The sequence below is a fragment of the Monodelphis domestica genome, chromosome 5 (assembly GCF_027887165.1).
Source record: "Monodelphis domestica isolate mMonDom1 chromosome 5, mMonDom1.pri, whole genome shotgun sequence".
Lineage (NCBI taxonomy): Eukaryota > Metazoa > Chordata > Mammalia > Didelphimorphia > Didelphidae > Monodelphis > Monodelphis domestica.
In genome coordinates, this window is record NC_077231.1 from 305561953 (window position 1) to 305576742 (window position 14790).

The window sequence follows — 14790 nt, forward strand, 5'->3', positions numbered from 1 at the left end:
CAACAAATCATGTTCCAAATTTGACCCATTGCTTAAGTTACAAATTGTATTAATACCTTTTAAAATATCATGTAAAATTATAGTGCTTTAAAAATATTTTGACAAACCTTTTCTCAACTTCATAAATATTTTCTTTTTCTTCTTTTATTGCCACACTACTTGAAAATTTACACTGTGAAGAGATCAGGGGTAAACATGTTTTAGATGAAAATTAGCGTTATAATTTACAAAAGCTAGGTTTAACAGGAAGCAAATTTAAAGCAATTTGTTATCAAGCTACATTTAGTCAAAGTTAGAGACTCAGTTTCTTACATAGCTCTAAAAAATAACAGAATCATTGCATTTTTATATGATTTTACATGGTCACTGAAGCATAAGAATCACAGCAATGCATTTCCAAACTTCACTCATATAGATCATATAAGCCAAAAGGTTAAAGTTTCTGATAAGTCAAGTTGTTTGCTTCCTAATATTTAAAACAAAATGCCAAGTCAGATCAATTTTCATTTTCATTTTTCAAAAAGTGTTGAGAAATTTATAATTTGCTATAAATATTTAAACACCTTTAGACTATATTTTGCTTGGAAAAAATGACTATAGCTATTTATTGTATGGTTATTTTCCCTCAAATAACTGCCAATAATTTAGAAATCTTGATTAAGCCCAGGCACCTCAAGTTCTTTTAATATAATGTACTAAACAAGTGATCAGATCTTAGGTGTTGGTTTCTATCCTTGGGTTTTGTTTCCTATTCGCATGACATAAAAGAGAAAGTAAAGTTCTAGCAAGGGCTTTTTTACTTTCTTCCCAATGAAAACACCTAGTAGATAAAAAGGGTTTAGATCATCCTAGATACCTGGTGCTTAAATATAGAAAATTCTTTAGTTCCATATTCCTTTGTCAAATATAGAGTTTACTATATGGAAGTAGCATTCAGAAATTACCATTTCTAGAGACATAAGAAGCCAAGTAGTGAGGATGTGGAAGAGGATTCTGAAGAGATGCCAGTCTTTAGTAAGTGTTAAGTCATAGAGCTAATGGGTTAGAAAACCTGAAGAATGTTGCCATGCTAAAGGTTCAGAAACATTTGAACATACAGCAGCACCATAGAGTATCCAAGAAGGCAGGGCTTGGCGTCAAAAAGATCTTAGTCCAAATCCGAAATCAGTCATTTACTAGCTATGTGACTCTTAACCTCTTTAAGCCTCAGCTTCTTCATCTGAAAAATGGAAATCAGAATGGCAGCCATCTTTAGAAGCTTGTGAGAATCAAATGAGAAAATGGTTATGTAAACTTTAGATCTATTAATGTGAGCAGTTTTTGAAGGCTTAAGTTTATCTACAAAAATGTGAATGAACAAGTATACTAGTATTTACTACACGTCACATAAACTAATGTAACTACAGCAAACCCTATCCTTCATTTTGATTCCTACACAAAATTAAAGCCCAATAACTTTGTTGCTGTTCCGTGGCATCTGACTCTTTGTGACCCTATCTTGGGTTTTCTTTGGCAGAAATACTAGAATGGTTTGACATTTCCTTCTCCAGGTCATTTGAGAGGTGAAGAAACGGAGGCAAACAGGGTTAAGAGTCTTGCCCAGGGGGTCTGATGTGAACTCAGGAAAGATGAGTCTTCCTGACTCCAGACCTGATGCTCTATCCACTATGCCACTTAGCTGCCCCAACTTCACCAGTGACATTAAAGCTAAAGATATATGTAAATGTGTGTGAATTTATACACAAACACACATCTTTTAAATTTTATATGTATATTTAAATTAGATCATATTCACTAAGAATTGTTTATCCTTGTAACAATTTGGTCACATACACAATATTTTAGACTGATTTTTAAGTTAAAAAAATAAAAAATCTATAATCTTTTCTTTTATGAAGCATGGAATGCCCCAAGACCACAAATACATCTTAGTGAACTGGCATTCATAAAAATAGGAAGGGGAATAACTATCTAATGCTTACTATGTGCTAGATGCTGTACTAAGCACTTCATGAGGATTATCTCATTTGATCCTAACAACAATCTTGGGAGGTAGGCGCCAGTATTATCTCCATTTTACAGTTGAAACTATGACAAATAGAAATTGTGTGACTTGACCAGAGTCACACAGCTCAGCATCTGAGGGTGGATTTGAACTCAGCTTTTCTTGACTTCTGACCTAGCACTACCCAAATGAATAAAACTGTGCTGACACATTGACAAGGTAGTATTTTAAAATAAAACAAAGTCCTCACTACTAGACCAGGGTACAGTTCAATGTCATGTGTAAAAGTATAGCTTTATATCTCAAAGTGGGAATCCTATACATGGATCTCATCCCCGTTGGGCAAGGTTCTAATGTAGCATTATGACTAAGGAGAGAGAGAAAAAGGTAAAAAATTTCCCCAAATACCTTTTCATCTACATCCAGCCCCTTTTTGTGCTCATTTAACTCGGCTGGTTTTTCATCCTCAGAGGTCTCATTAGTAATTCTTCCCAAAGAATCACTCAGAACTGGAGAATCATGTTTAATCTCATTTGCTGAAAAAAAGAAATATTCAACTATAAAAACTTTAATGGTATAGAGACCCAGTTACTTAAAGGTACAAAGAATGTTAATTCAAATAAACCAAGAACTCAATGCTTAACATTTAATGGTTAATAATTTAAATATGAATTGCCTCCAAATTAAACAATTTCCTCTATACAAATAACTCATGTAGAGCTCTCCATAACCAATCAATAATGTGATATAGTTTTAAAATTAAAGTTCTGAAGTAGGAAAGAGATAAAAGGCTTGCAACAAAACAAGAACCTTCATGCTTATATAGGATGGATGCTTTCCTTGATAACAGAATCTGACATGATAAAAAACAAAATAAGGATTAATTTGATTACAGTCTAACACATAGGAAACAACTGGATACTGATGAAACAAATAGTTGTCTGTGTCCAGTCAAATTATAGATTTATCAGAGCAAAAATTAAAATAAATGTCAAATGAGAAAAATAAAAATGAGATACAAATGTACATCTGAGGAAATTCTAATCTAACCTATTTAAACAGACTAACAATTGGAAAAACTGAAAAATTGAACATAGAGTAGTATACCTGTCAGATCTTTGGGAAAGGAAAGATTTTAAGACCAAGCAAGAGTTAGAAAAGATTATAAAATGCAAAAATAATTTTGATTACATTAAATTAAAAAGGTTTTGTACAAACAAAACCAATGTAATCAAAATTAGAAGGGAAGCAACAAATTGGGAACCAATCTTTATAACAAAAACCTCTGACAGAGGTCTAATCACTCAAATTTATAAGGCGCTAAATCAACTGTACAAAAAATCAAGCCATTCTCCAATTGATAAATGGGCAAGGGACATAAATAGGCAATTTTCAGATAAAAAATAAAAATTATTAATAAGCACATGAAAAAAATGTTCTAAATTTCTTATAATCAGAGAAATGCAAATCAAAACAACTCTAAGGTATCACCTCACATCTAGCAGATCTAACATGACAGCAAAGCAAAATAATAAACGCTGACAGGGATGTTGCAAACTTGGGACATTGCTGGTGGAGTTGTGAATTGATCCAACCATTCTGGAAGGCAATTTCGAACTATGCCCAAAAGACTGTCTGCCCTTTGATCCAGCCATAGCACTGCTGGGTTTGTACCCCCAAGAGGTAATAAGGAAAAAGACATGTACAAGAATTTTCATAGCCAAGCTGTTTGTGGTGGCAAAAAAATTGGAAAATGAGGGGATGCCCTTCAATCGGGGAATGGCTAAACAAATTGTGGTATCTGTTGGTGATGGAATACTATTGTGCTCAAAGGAATAATAAAGTGGAGGAATTCCATGTGAACTAGAACAACCTCCAGGAACTGATGCAGAGTGAAAGGAGCAGAACCAGGAGAATGTTGTATACAGAGACTGATACACTGTGGTAAAACCAAATGTAATGGACTTCTCTACCAGTAGCAATGCAGAGATCCAGAACTATTTGGAGGGACATATGAGAAAGAACACTATCCACATCCAAAGGAAGAACTGTAGGAAAAGAAACACAGAAGAAAAACAACCGCTTGATCACAAGGGTCAATGAGGATATGACTGGGGACATAGACTCTAAAAGATCACCCTAGTGCAGATATTAATAATATGGAAATAGGTCTTGATCAATGACACATGTTTAAACCCTCTAGAATTGTGCTTCAGATACAGGAGAGGGGAAGGGAGGGAAAGAACATGAATCTTGTAACCATGGAAAAATATTCTAAATCATCTAATTAAATAAAATTTTCAAAAAAAAAAGAAAAAACTGAAAAATGAAAGGTATCAATACCTTCCAAAGAAATTTAATGTGAATAAATCAATCACCATAACAAGGAGACTAAATGGGACTAAACCACTTCAGCCAGCAAACACAATCTCCTTGCCAAGCAGTTAGATAGAGGGGAAAATATGTAAATTGTTTCATCTTGGTCTAGACCTCAACATGAAGGTCATACTAACCCCCCTTCCTCTTCCTCACCCCAAAATCTAAAAATATGCATTTGATCAAGCAATGCAAGATGTTGTCTTAAAGGCTCACAAGGTATCTCCCAAGCCCAAGTCATGAGATGTGAAAGTCCTCTGGATAGCTCTATAGGAGGAGACCACTGTCCTGATTATCATTTAACAAAGGCTTGAGCAAAAGGAGTAGTATAAAAGATATCAACAGAAAGATAAATTAACATGAAAAGAAGGTTAATCATGAAATGAGAGATGGCTAAGGTGTTCCACTGAGCTCTCTGCAAAGTGAAGGTAACGAAAAAAGTGGTTCCTCCTAAGGAGGTGAGTTATGAAAGTTACAGGATAACAAGGACCAAAGTGGCAAAGAATGGGCAGGCACAGACAGATTTCAGTCGTTTAGCATTAGGGAGAGTATCTGCATGAAAGCACAGACCCATACAAGCAGAGAAACATAACTCATAACTTCGTTTAATGGGATATCAATAACACTGGATCCTATGATCCTTGAAAGGTCAATTAATTTCCCCAAAACTTTTAAATTTGGTAGTCAAAGAAATATAATCAACGAAGCTATGTCTTTCAAAGTAAATGTCAATTATCATAAGATTTAAAAATAAAGCTGGCAAGATATTTTGAGACTTAAAGAAGTCTAGTTTTTTTTTTTAATCACAAAAATAATTCAAAGAACATCTAGAAAAAGTGTCCTTGAAGATTGAACTGTGAAAGACTTTCAGATTACAACTAGTTATTATGTTCTAATACGAATTTGGCCAAGTTAAATTGATTAATTTTTGATCCAGTCTGAAAAACAATTAAATTCCTATTTAGCATTATAATTCTGAAATTTTAATTATTACCAGTTATTAATGAAGCATTGGAAGAGATATCTGATGTCAATGATCCATGGTCCTGTGCAGGAAATTCTCTATTATAAAGCAAACAAAATTTAAAAATCAAAATGTATAATCAAACATTAACAACCATCATATGATACTTGTCACTGGCTACAATAATGCTATATGCCTAGCTCGAATCTGAATTTCTCTACAAAGTCTTACCTGATTACTCCAATCTACAGAAATATCTCCATATCCTTTGAATTTACATTTGATTATGCTGTTATTTGGCACTTAATCATAATGAAAAAAAATTTAAAAATGCATGGAAGTATATGAAAGACTATAAAGTATTTATACAAATTCAAATTACATTTGCGATATCCATCTCTGACTTGTTAAAAAACTACTGTATTTGAATCTAGGCTCAAATCCAAATTCTGCTATTTACTTTTTTATATTTTCTACATGACAAGTAGACAAGTCTTGACAGCCCTCTAGTTTTAGTTTTCTCATCTGTAAAATGAGCAGATTGAACTAGAAGACTGCTAAGTCATGCTTCCATCATTCTTTCCAGCTCTAAATCTATGATCATATGGATGAGTCTTTAAGTTCCTCAAAAGTAGAACCATTGTCCTATAAATCTCTGTATACTCTATAACAATTTGAAGAGCACTTTACACACAGTAGACATTCATATTGACACTCTTATGTCATTCGTTTTTTAATATATCCTTTCCTTTCTCTTACCTATCAAACCTAATAAAGAGCATCAATTTAGCTCTCTTCCTTCCACCTTTTAGGCATATAACTCTAAGATTCCCTGTAAGAGATGGGGAAGGACTGACCTTTCTCTGCCTCAGGCCAGCATCAAGGCAATCTCATCCACGTGGGGGCTAGTAGAGGGAGACTCAAGAATGCCTGTGTTTGGGCCCCTGGCAACCTTTCCATTTTTTGTGTTTGTTCTTTCCTGGTCTTAGGTGAGTAAGTATTGTTCCTGGGATGAATGGATTGAGGCAGAGGAGACTTTATGAATTCAAGAGGTGCAGATTACGTGGGTCCAATGACTGAAGCTATTTGGTGGCAAAAGAAGCTTTCCCATTTGCTTCAGTTTCCTCATTTCTCAAATGAGCTAGAGAAGGAAATGGTAAAGCATTCTGGTATCTTCACCAAGAAAACTCCAAATGGGGTCATGGAGAGTTGAACATGATGAACAACAAAATAAACTATGGAATATTACTGTGCCATAATAAATAATGATGAATACTGACTGAGAAGCATGCAAAGGCATATGAACTGGCATGCATTTTTTGGATTCCTTTTGTTTCATGTTTATGGAAAGAAAAATAAACATGAAACAAAGGGAATCCAAAAAATTAAAAAGCAAATATGGCCTCCAAGGGGTGATTTGAGAAGATATATTCCTTCATTTGTCTGCAGAGGTGGGTAACATTGCATATATTTTCAATTTCTTTTTCTGTACTTATTGGGTTTGATGACTTTTTTTCCTTAAAAAAATAAAAACAACAACAACAAAAAACAACACACAACCTTGCAAGTTCTAAGAGATTTCTTCATGACTCAATTGTCCTTAGAAACAGCAAGGAAGGGAAACTGTTTTTCCTCCCTATCAGAAAAAGACAAAAGCTGATACTTCTTCAAACATTAAGGAGTTTATTGTCTATGACTGAACTATGATACCACTATCAAGTTATTTTAAAATGAATGAATTTTTTATTTTGATAAATACCATGAGATGTGTGAATGGGTTAAGAACTATTTGGTTTTTAAAAAAACTATCCTTAAGAACTACTTGGAACTTTTGATATGGCATTTGGGAAGCTGTTGAGAGCTGTATACGCATATTTTATAGGCACTCAAAGCATTAGGGAGGCAATTGAATTGCCAATGCTGGATCCATCCTAGACCATTCTGGAATTGTGGATTTGTACAAGAAGATCCTACGATAGGTGGGGCTTCAGTTTAAAAATATAGACAACTGCTTTTATTGCTCTCTAATGGTCATCTCTCTCCTCCTTACTTCTGACTTCCTAACACTTGTGGTTCTGTTTTAGTTGTGTCTGACTGTGATCCTATTTGGCTTTTGTTGTTGTTGTTGTTGTTTGGCAAAGATGCTCGAGTGGTTTGCCATTTCCTTTTATAGCTCATTTGAGAGACGAGTAAACTGAGGCTAACAGGGGTAAGTGACTTGCCCAGGGTCACACAATTAGTGTCCGAGGGCGAGACCTGAAATCAGGTCTGACTCCAGGACTGGTGCTCTATCCACTACATCTATCCACTAGCTGCCCATCTATCTCATAGCAGGTACTTAAAAATGCTTGAAGTCATCTATCCCATGTGGAAGCAAGCCCTACTAGCAGTAGAATGGGTACTAGCATGGACAAAAACAAACCCAGTTTAGTAATTAAAAAACAAACAAACCTTGCCTTCTGTCTTAGCATCAATTCTAAGAAGAGCTGCAAGAGCTAGTAATCAGAGTTAAGTGACTTGCCCAAGGTCATACAGCTGGGACACCAGATATGAACTCAAGCCTCATGTCTCTAGGTGTAGATTTTAAAATATCCGGTACTCCAAGTATAATATTTATAATATTTATTAATAGTAAAACTTGAAGCAATAGAGAAAGAGAGCTCAGCAACCTCTCATGTGAAAAAAGAGAGGGAGAGAAGCATTACCCACAGCTTAAGAACAAGAACATAACAATGCTAATGTGAACGCAGAGGAAAAGGATTCTTGGTTCAAGAAAAGAACTTTGGGAGATGGAGTCCACATTTTTCTAATTATGCATAGGCCTGGCACTCTATCTACTATGTTACCTAGCTGCCCTTTGTAGTCATTAAAAAAAAAATCTATAATTGATGGGGTCCTTCCACACAAGTTAGCTATCACCAAGGAGGGCTAAGAGAATGGGGATTCTTAACCTGGTGTGTGTGTATTTAAAAATGCATTTAAAATGTCCTTCAGAGAGGGGATCCATAGACTTCATCTGATAATAAAAGGGGTCCCACTCCATTCAAAAGGTTATGAACCCCTAACAGAGGCTAGTTTTGGTAACTAACCCTGAGTAGGTAGGAGGTATCTTCTTCACATGGTATCCCTGAAGCTGCTCCTGGTCCTCTTTACATCTGAGGATCCACTATCACCCATAAAAGAGCTGACATCTCACTGCCCAGACCCCATTGTTTAGATGGTAGCCTTGATCTTTTCAAAAAGGGAAGGTGTAGCCTGGGATTTCTGATCTTTGTCCTCCCATATTCAGTCACTTTCAGGAACCATGACATTGCTTGTTGTATTTTGTTTTTGCTGTGTTTCTAGTTTAATTTTCCTCCTTCAGAGTTACCCATGCCAGGTTTTTCAAATCTCCAAGGTCAGGGTTGTCCACTAAAAGCCTTAACACCTTTTTCAGTGGTGGAAGATCTAAAGGGAAAGTTATGGGAAGGAAATATAAATCTTTATACTTGTCTCAAAATTAGGTTTAGGGCTAAAAAGACAGGGGAAAGGCAATGTAAATATATATATATATATGTATATATATATATATAATCTTCAAAATATATTTTAAGTTCTAGGGCTAGATATTTTTTTTTTAGTTATTAAATTCATTGGTTTCCTTAAGAAAGAATTATAGAGGCAATGGTAGAAAATTTGAAAGAATATTCCCAAAAGTGCTCTGAAGAATTATATAGATTCCATATGCCAAAGCTCTATTCATAAAGGTCAAGTATGTTCTCTACTCTATTACAGTGTTAATTCAGTATCTCATAATACTGCTTTGTAGCTTATTCCAAAGTTGGGATTTTCTCACTTCCTATCTCAAAACTCAGAACTATCCCCTCAAGTCCATACTAATCTTGGTTTATGACTACCATATACCATATAGGAAAAGCTATCTCAAAAGAATGACTGCCTAGATTAAGTAGCAAGCCATCGTGCAACTCAATCAGTAAGACAATTAAAGAGCTACCTTTAGAGGGAATGTTTTTTACTCCGAGAATAATTTACCTCACTTTCTTCACCTGTAAAATGAAGTTAATTCCTGGGGCAACCCTCAGGAGTGTTGTAAGATTCAAATGAGATAATGGATTTAAAGTCAGTTTTTATTTAGGACTAAGTTACAGTACTGTGCAAATTACTTGGGGAAGGGGGAAGCAGATTCTCATGGTTTCATTTTGTGAACGCCATGTCACGTACACAAGATTCCAATGCACTAGGCCAACTCAGAACGTTGGATCTTGATGAGATCAAATAGGATTGCTGCTCATTTCCACACCTTTGGTTATTTCTCCATAAACTATGTGCAGGATTTTGTACCAGGGAGTTCACTGACTTTAGGGATTTGAAATGCATAAGGTATGCTACTGGTCCTCAAGGAATTTACAATCTAATTAGATAGCTATGACTAATGTATGATGTAGCAAAAATAAGCGTAATGTGTAAGCAGATGAAAAGAAGCATTGTAGGAGTTCAGGTCAATGAAGGCTAGAATCACCCAAAGGCTTCATATAGAAGACCAGAAGTAAACTTGAGAAAGTGGGAAAAACGGGAGGTCCTTCCAGGTCAAGAGGATACGAGCAAATCACAACCAGAGAAACACAAAGTAGTGAGCACATAGGTAGACAGTGATGAGCAGGGAAAGGAAAAGAGGCCATTCCTTGAGACTCAGGCATGGGAACTAGACCCCTGGAAAAACTTTACTATTCACTAAATTCAGGAGAGGGCAGTCATTTCTGCTCTACAAATGAACAGAGGTGAAGAGATTAATTTTTAGCAGGCAGACAAATAAGCAGAACTTGGGTTCTGATGTACAAAGAGAAAGGAAATCTCTGGCCACTGAGAGGTGCTGATAGAATCCAAGCAGGCTCCAGAAGGTTTTGACTTTATCTTTTTTTCAGTAAGGGAAGCAGAGTAATACTTGGATTGAGCTGTCCAAGCCCAAGTGCCAGAGTCCTCAGCTATAAAATGCTTGTACTAGAATCTGATGAAAGGGGTTTGTAAAGTCTTCTATAAGCATGAGCCTTCAACATAGGCCAAATGCTAGCCACTGTGATGATGAGCCTATGTCCTGAGCCCTGTACCAAGAGGTTCGATGTGGTATAACAGCTCTCCCAGCTCCTGAAAATGAGAAGGTCCAGGGAATGTGGAACAAATCCAGATGTGAAAACCCACAGCAGTGTCCAAGGCAGCAGTTGGCACACATACCTTCCTACCAAAAGTGTTAAGGAGACCCTTTAGGAGGCTATTATAGTCATCTAAGTATGAATTGATAAGACTAAGTTGATGGCAGCAAGAACAGAGAGGAAAGACAAATATGAGAAATTACAGGGGGAAAGGTGTGATGGTACTGATGATTGGATAGGACTGTAATCAGGGAAGAGGGATCACACTGCAGCTAGAAGGGATTTTACAGAGCATCTAGACAGTGAGGAAAGAGATCTATAAAGGTGGAGAGACATATGGGGGGGTGGAAAGGGAGAGGGAGGAGTTTTAAGGTGAGACGGGATTTTCTGGCAGATGGTTTCAATTTTCCATATAGAGTACCTATGGAAGGTCCTCAGTTAAGAATAGTGTATGAGGGTTGAAGAGAGAAGAGGTTTGGAATGGCCTTTGTGAGGGATAGGGTAGAGAATCACTGCTGTTGATCCATATGTCTAACTCTTTTAATTCCATTTAGGGTCTTGGAAAAAATAGGAGAGTAGTTTGCTATTTCCTTCTCCAACTCATTTTACAGATGAGGAAACAGGCCAACAGGGTTAAGTGACTTGCCCAGGGTCACAAAGCTAGTGCCCGAGACTGAATTTGACCGTGGGTATTCCTGCCTCCAAGTTCAGTACTTTTATCTATAGCCACCTAGTTGCCTCCTGCTATACAGTAGGTACTTAATAAATGTTTATGGACTAAGTGCTTGAAAAAGTGCCTGAGGGTTTCAGTCTATGTGAATGGGTAAATAGTGCAGAGAGAAAAGAAGAATGATTTAGGGGAAGTTAAGTTTAACTTAAGATCCCACAGGCTGAGTAAAATCCAGAAATGTTTTTCCTATGAAGCCACTCCACAGCAAAAAACATGATGGTATTAGAAATCAGCTTTTTCCCAATGCCAAGACTAGTATTAAATACTCACTAATCATGTACTGTAAAGAGAAAGCTTTTTAGACAGGCACAGCACACACTTTTGTGTTATCAAAAGATGGCAAATGAACAGAATGTGGTTCTCCATACACAACATTTGATGGACTAGAAGAAACATGACCTGCACCTTCATAAGCAATAAGAATAGCTACAGTATGGATTCAGACCTGTGGAAGTGGAAGCAAAGTAACTGAGCTCTCACGAGCAGGCCCTCACTGCCCACCTTAATTTTGAAACAAACACAGAGACTGTCTCTTCTCAGAGGCCATATTTAGTTTCGAGTAATGCAATGGCTTTTCCTTAGGTCGATTGTGAAGATGCATTAACTTAACTGCAGCCTTGGCAGACAGTGTTGTAGGACAATGATTCTGCACTTACTCCACTGACTATAGGGGCTTACTGATGTGGAAATTCCCTGATGATGCAGACTACATAGAGTCCATCCATGGCTGCTAAGGCCTTGGGATTCTGGCCCAGGTTCTCTCCAGTTATCCATGGGGAAAGGGAGGAAGGTCTTAATATAACCAGATGAAGAAATGCCCAAGTCCCAAACAAGTCTACTCTTCCTTTATGCCCAATGCCTCCTTCACACCAATACATTCAAAACTTCAGTTAGTCTAAAATGCATTTCCCTTGCTTTTCTCTTCCAATGCCCTCTCCTTGAGAAGCAAATCTTTTGCAGTCATTCCTCACTGTTGCGTCTTTGTAGATGCCACTAAATCAGTAACTCCTTTTTTCAATTTTCAATTGCCTTCTAGAGAGTTCTAGTATCCTGATTATAAAACCTCCTTAGTAGATTATTTCTGTACTAGACAAAAAACAGTTACTTGCTGATGTCTAATCTTGCCTATTTTTGCATACTATCCTTTATATCTAGAACATTTCTCCCTTAATATCTTCAGACTGCTTTTTTTTAAGCCCCAGATCAGATACTGCTTCCAACAAGTCCTTCATACCTCAAAATTCAGACTCATTTAGATTTTTTGTAGGCACTTATTTTAGTTTATTAGGGGTTGTCTTCCTCTTCTGCTAGATCGCAAACTCTGGAGAGTAGGCACTAGGTCTTATTTCATGTTTTTAACAAAAATGCCCAGTGAAGAGCATTTCCTCATTCCTATCGAGGGCTTTCTGGGGATCATTTCTGTTGTGGGTTTTAGTATTCTGCCAGTTACCCAAAACTACAACTTTGGAATCATCCTCAACTCCTTGCTTTCATGCACTTCACACATACAATCAATAGCAAGATCACTTATGTAGGACCCCTTATTTCCATCAGGGAAGTCTTGTTCTAATTACTGATTATTAAGATGTTTATAAAGTAGTTCCCAGTTTGAATCCCAGGTTGATTCCAGGGGCCAGGCCACCAATGGTTTTCTGCCTTGATGTTTTAATAAACACCTCTTTAACTTTCTCTTCCTGAATTTTGCCTTTAATCAGGACTAAGACCCAAACATAGGTTATGTTCTGTGCAAACCTGGTTGTTTACATTTTCTTCTCCTATAAGCTTCTTGAGGGCAAGGGTTATTTGTTTTCCTTTGTAACACCAATCCTTGGAATATTGCTGTAGTACATAACAGTAAGAAAAAATGCTTTTTGACAGACACATTGATTTTAATGCCCTTTAAGAGCTTCCAAATCAAGAAAGATATCCATCAGGTTGCCATGCTTGCTCCCTATATCCTATTACAAAGCACTAAACACTTTAGCCACCTACTCTTGAAACTATTTTGTTACCTTTGACTATTCTCTTATCTTTTGTCTTAGAATCAACACTAAGTATTGGTTCTACGGCAGAAGGGTAGTAATGGCTAGGCAATCATGGTTAATACAGCTAGGAAGTACAGCCACCTAACGAGCCCCTGTAATATCCTTTTTAACTCAATTGCCTTCAGTCTCCCTCTTCAAACCACCTTGTAAATTGAGCCCCAGAAAGAGGCAGTAATACCTGAGTTTAAATCCAGATAAAACCTGAGTTTAAAAACAACTTCAGACTTGTATTAGCTGTGTGATCTTGGGCAAGTCTTTTACTTTCTGCTTCAGTTTCTTCAACTGGAAACTAATTATAACAATACCCACATCTCAGAATTATTATAAAGATCAAATGAGATCATTTGTGTAGTATTGGCACAAAGGAAGTGCTTAATAAATGCTTCCCTTCTCCAAGTTTGAGTTTTAACTTGGAAAAAAGATGGATCTTCAAAATAAAGGATCAAATATTATCAAAGCCTCTGTCTTCACTCAATTCTCAAGACCTCAGGCACATTGTTTTACATTTGTCCCTTATGTTCCCTAGCTAACAAGAAGGACAATAATATTTGTTCCATCTCCTTTATATTTATGACAGCTGATGATCTAATTATTCCATATTATATTCTAAAGCACTTAGAAGGTATAAAAACAATAAAACTTCTATCCCAATTCATCATAACCTTTGCCTGACTTAGAGCAATCTTCTCCAACCTTGAGATGAGCTTTGAAGGATAAGGGCTTCCCCCAGGGAGGGGTGGGAGATGCAATATTGTATGAAAAGCCCACTGAGAACTCAAGGGAGTAAGGGAAATAAACCTTAAAAGGTATGTTAGTCCCAGGTTGTGACGGGCTTTAAATGCCAAATAAATGAGTTTGTTGTATTTGATCATAGAGGGAAGAGGGAGCCACTGGAGTTTGAGTTGGAGTGACCTGGTCAGATGTACACTTCAGGAAAAATGACTCTGGCAGCTGGGTGAAGGATGGACTGGAGGAAGAGGAAACTGCAGGCAGGAAGACCAATTAGGAGGCTGCTCTACCAGATTGATAAGAGATAATCAAGTCCTAAGTTTGGACCATTATGGTATGAATGGGAAGGAGACAAAGGAGACATATGTGAGAGCTGTTGTAGAGGTAGAATGAACAGGACCTGGGAACTCATTAGCTATGGAGGATAAGAAAGTGTGTGAGGACTAGGGTGGGGTAGGACAGGTGACAGGTCAGATTGGTGCTTTAAGGGCTGAAGTTTGGATTGTAGACAGTGAGCGTCAGGATAAAGGGGGACATGTAGGTGAGATGCTATAATTCCTGATGTGAGGTTAAGTGAATTTCCTTTTTATTGGGTGGGTGGAAGGGCAGAATTACTAGATGAAGATTATCAGAATACTGCAGATAGCAGAATTGAGAAGAGCATTTCATGAAGTCAATCATGCTATTCTAGTGGGAAAGATGGAGAGATGTGGATTAGATCATAGTATAAGTAACTGGATTCAGAACTGGCTGAAGTGCCTTGGAAGGTCTCCAGTAGATAGCCCCTAGGATCT

General features: G+C 36.9%; 1 protein-coding gene across 4 annotated transcripts in view; it reads right to left on the reverse strand.

Moving 5' to 3' along the window:
- Window positions 1-14790, reverse strand: part of TOPAZ1 (testis and ovary specific TOPAZ 1) — an 84847-nt gene that overhangs the window by 55533 nt on the left and 14524 nt on the right. For all 4 annotated transcript variants that reach the window (XM_056800400.1, XM_056800398.1, XM_056800399.1 and 1 more), the window contains exons 3-5: window positions 5376-5443; window positions 2414-2541; window positions 108-172 (exon numbers count right to left, since the gene is read on the reverse strand). In XM_056800400.1, coding sequence (XP_056656378.1) covers window positions 108-172; window positions 2414-2541; window positions 5376-5443 — 261 coding nt within the window. The remainder of the gene's footprint in view (window positions 1-107; window positions 173-2413; window positions 2542-5375; window positions 5444-14790) is intronic.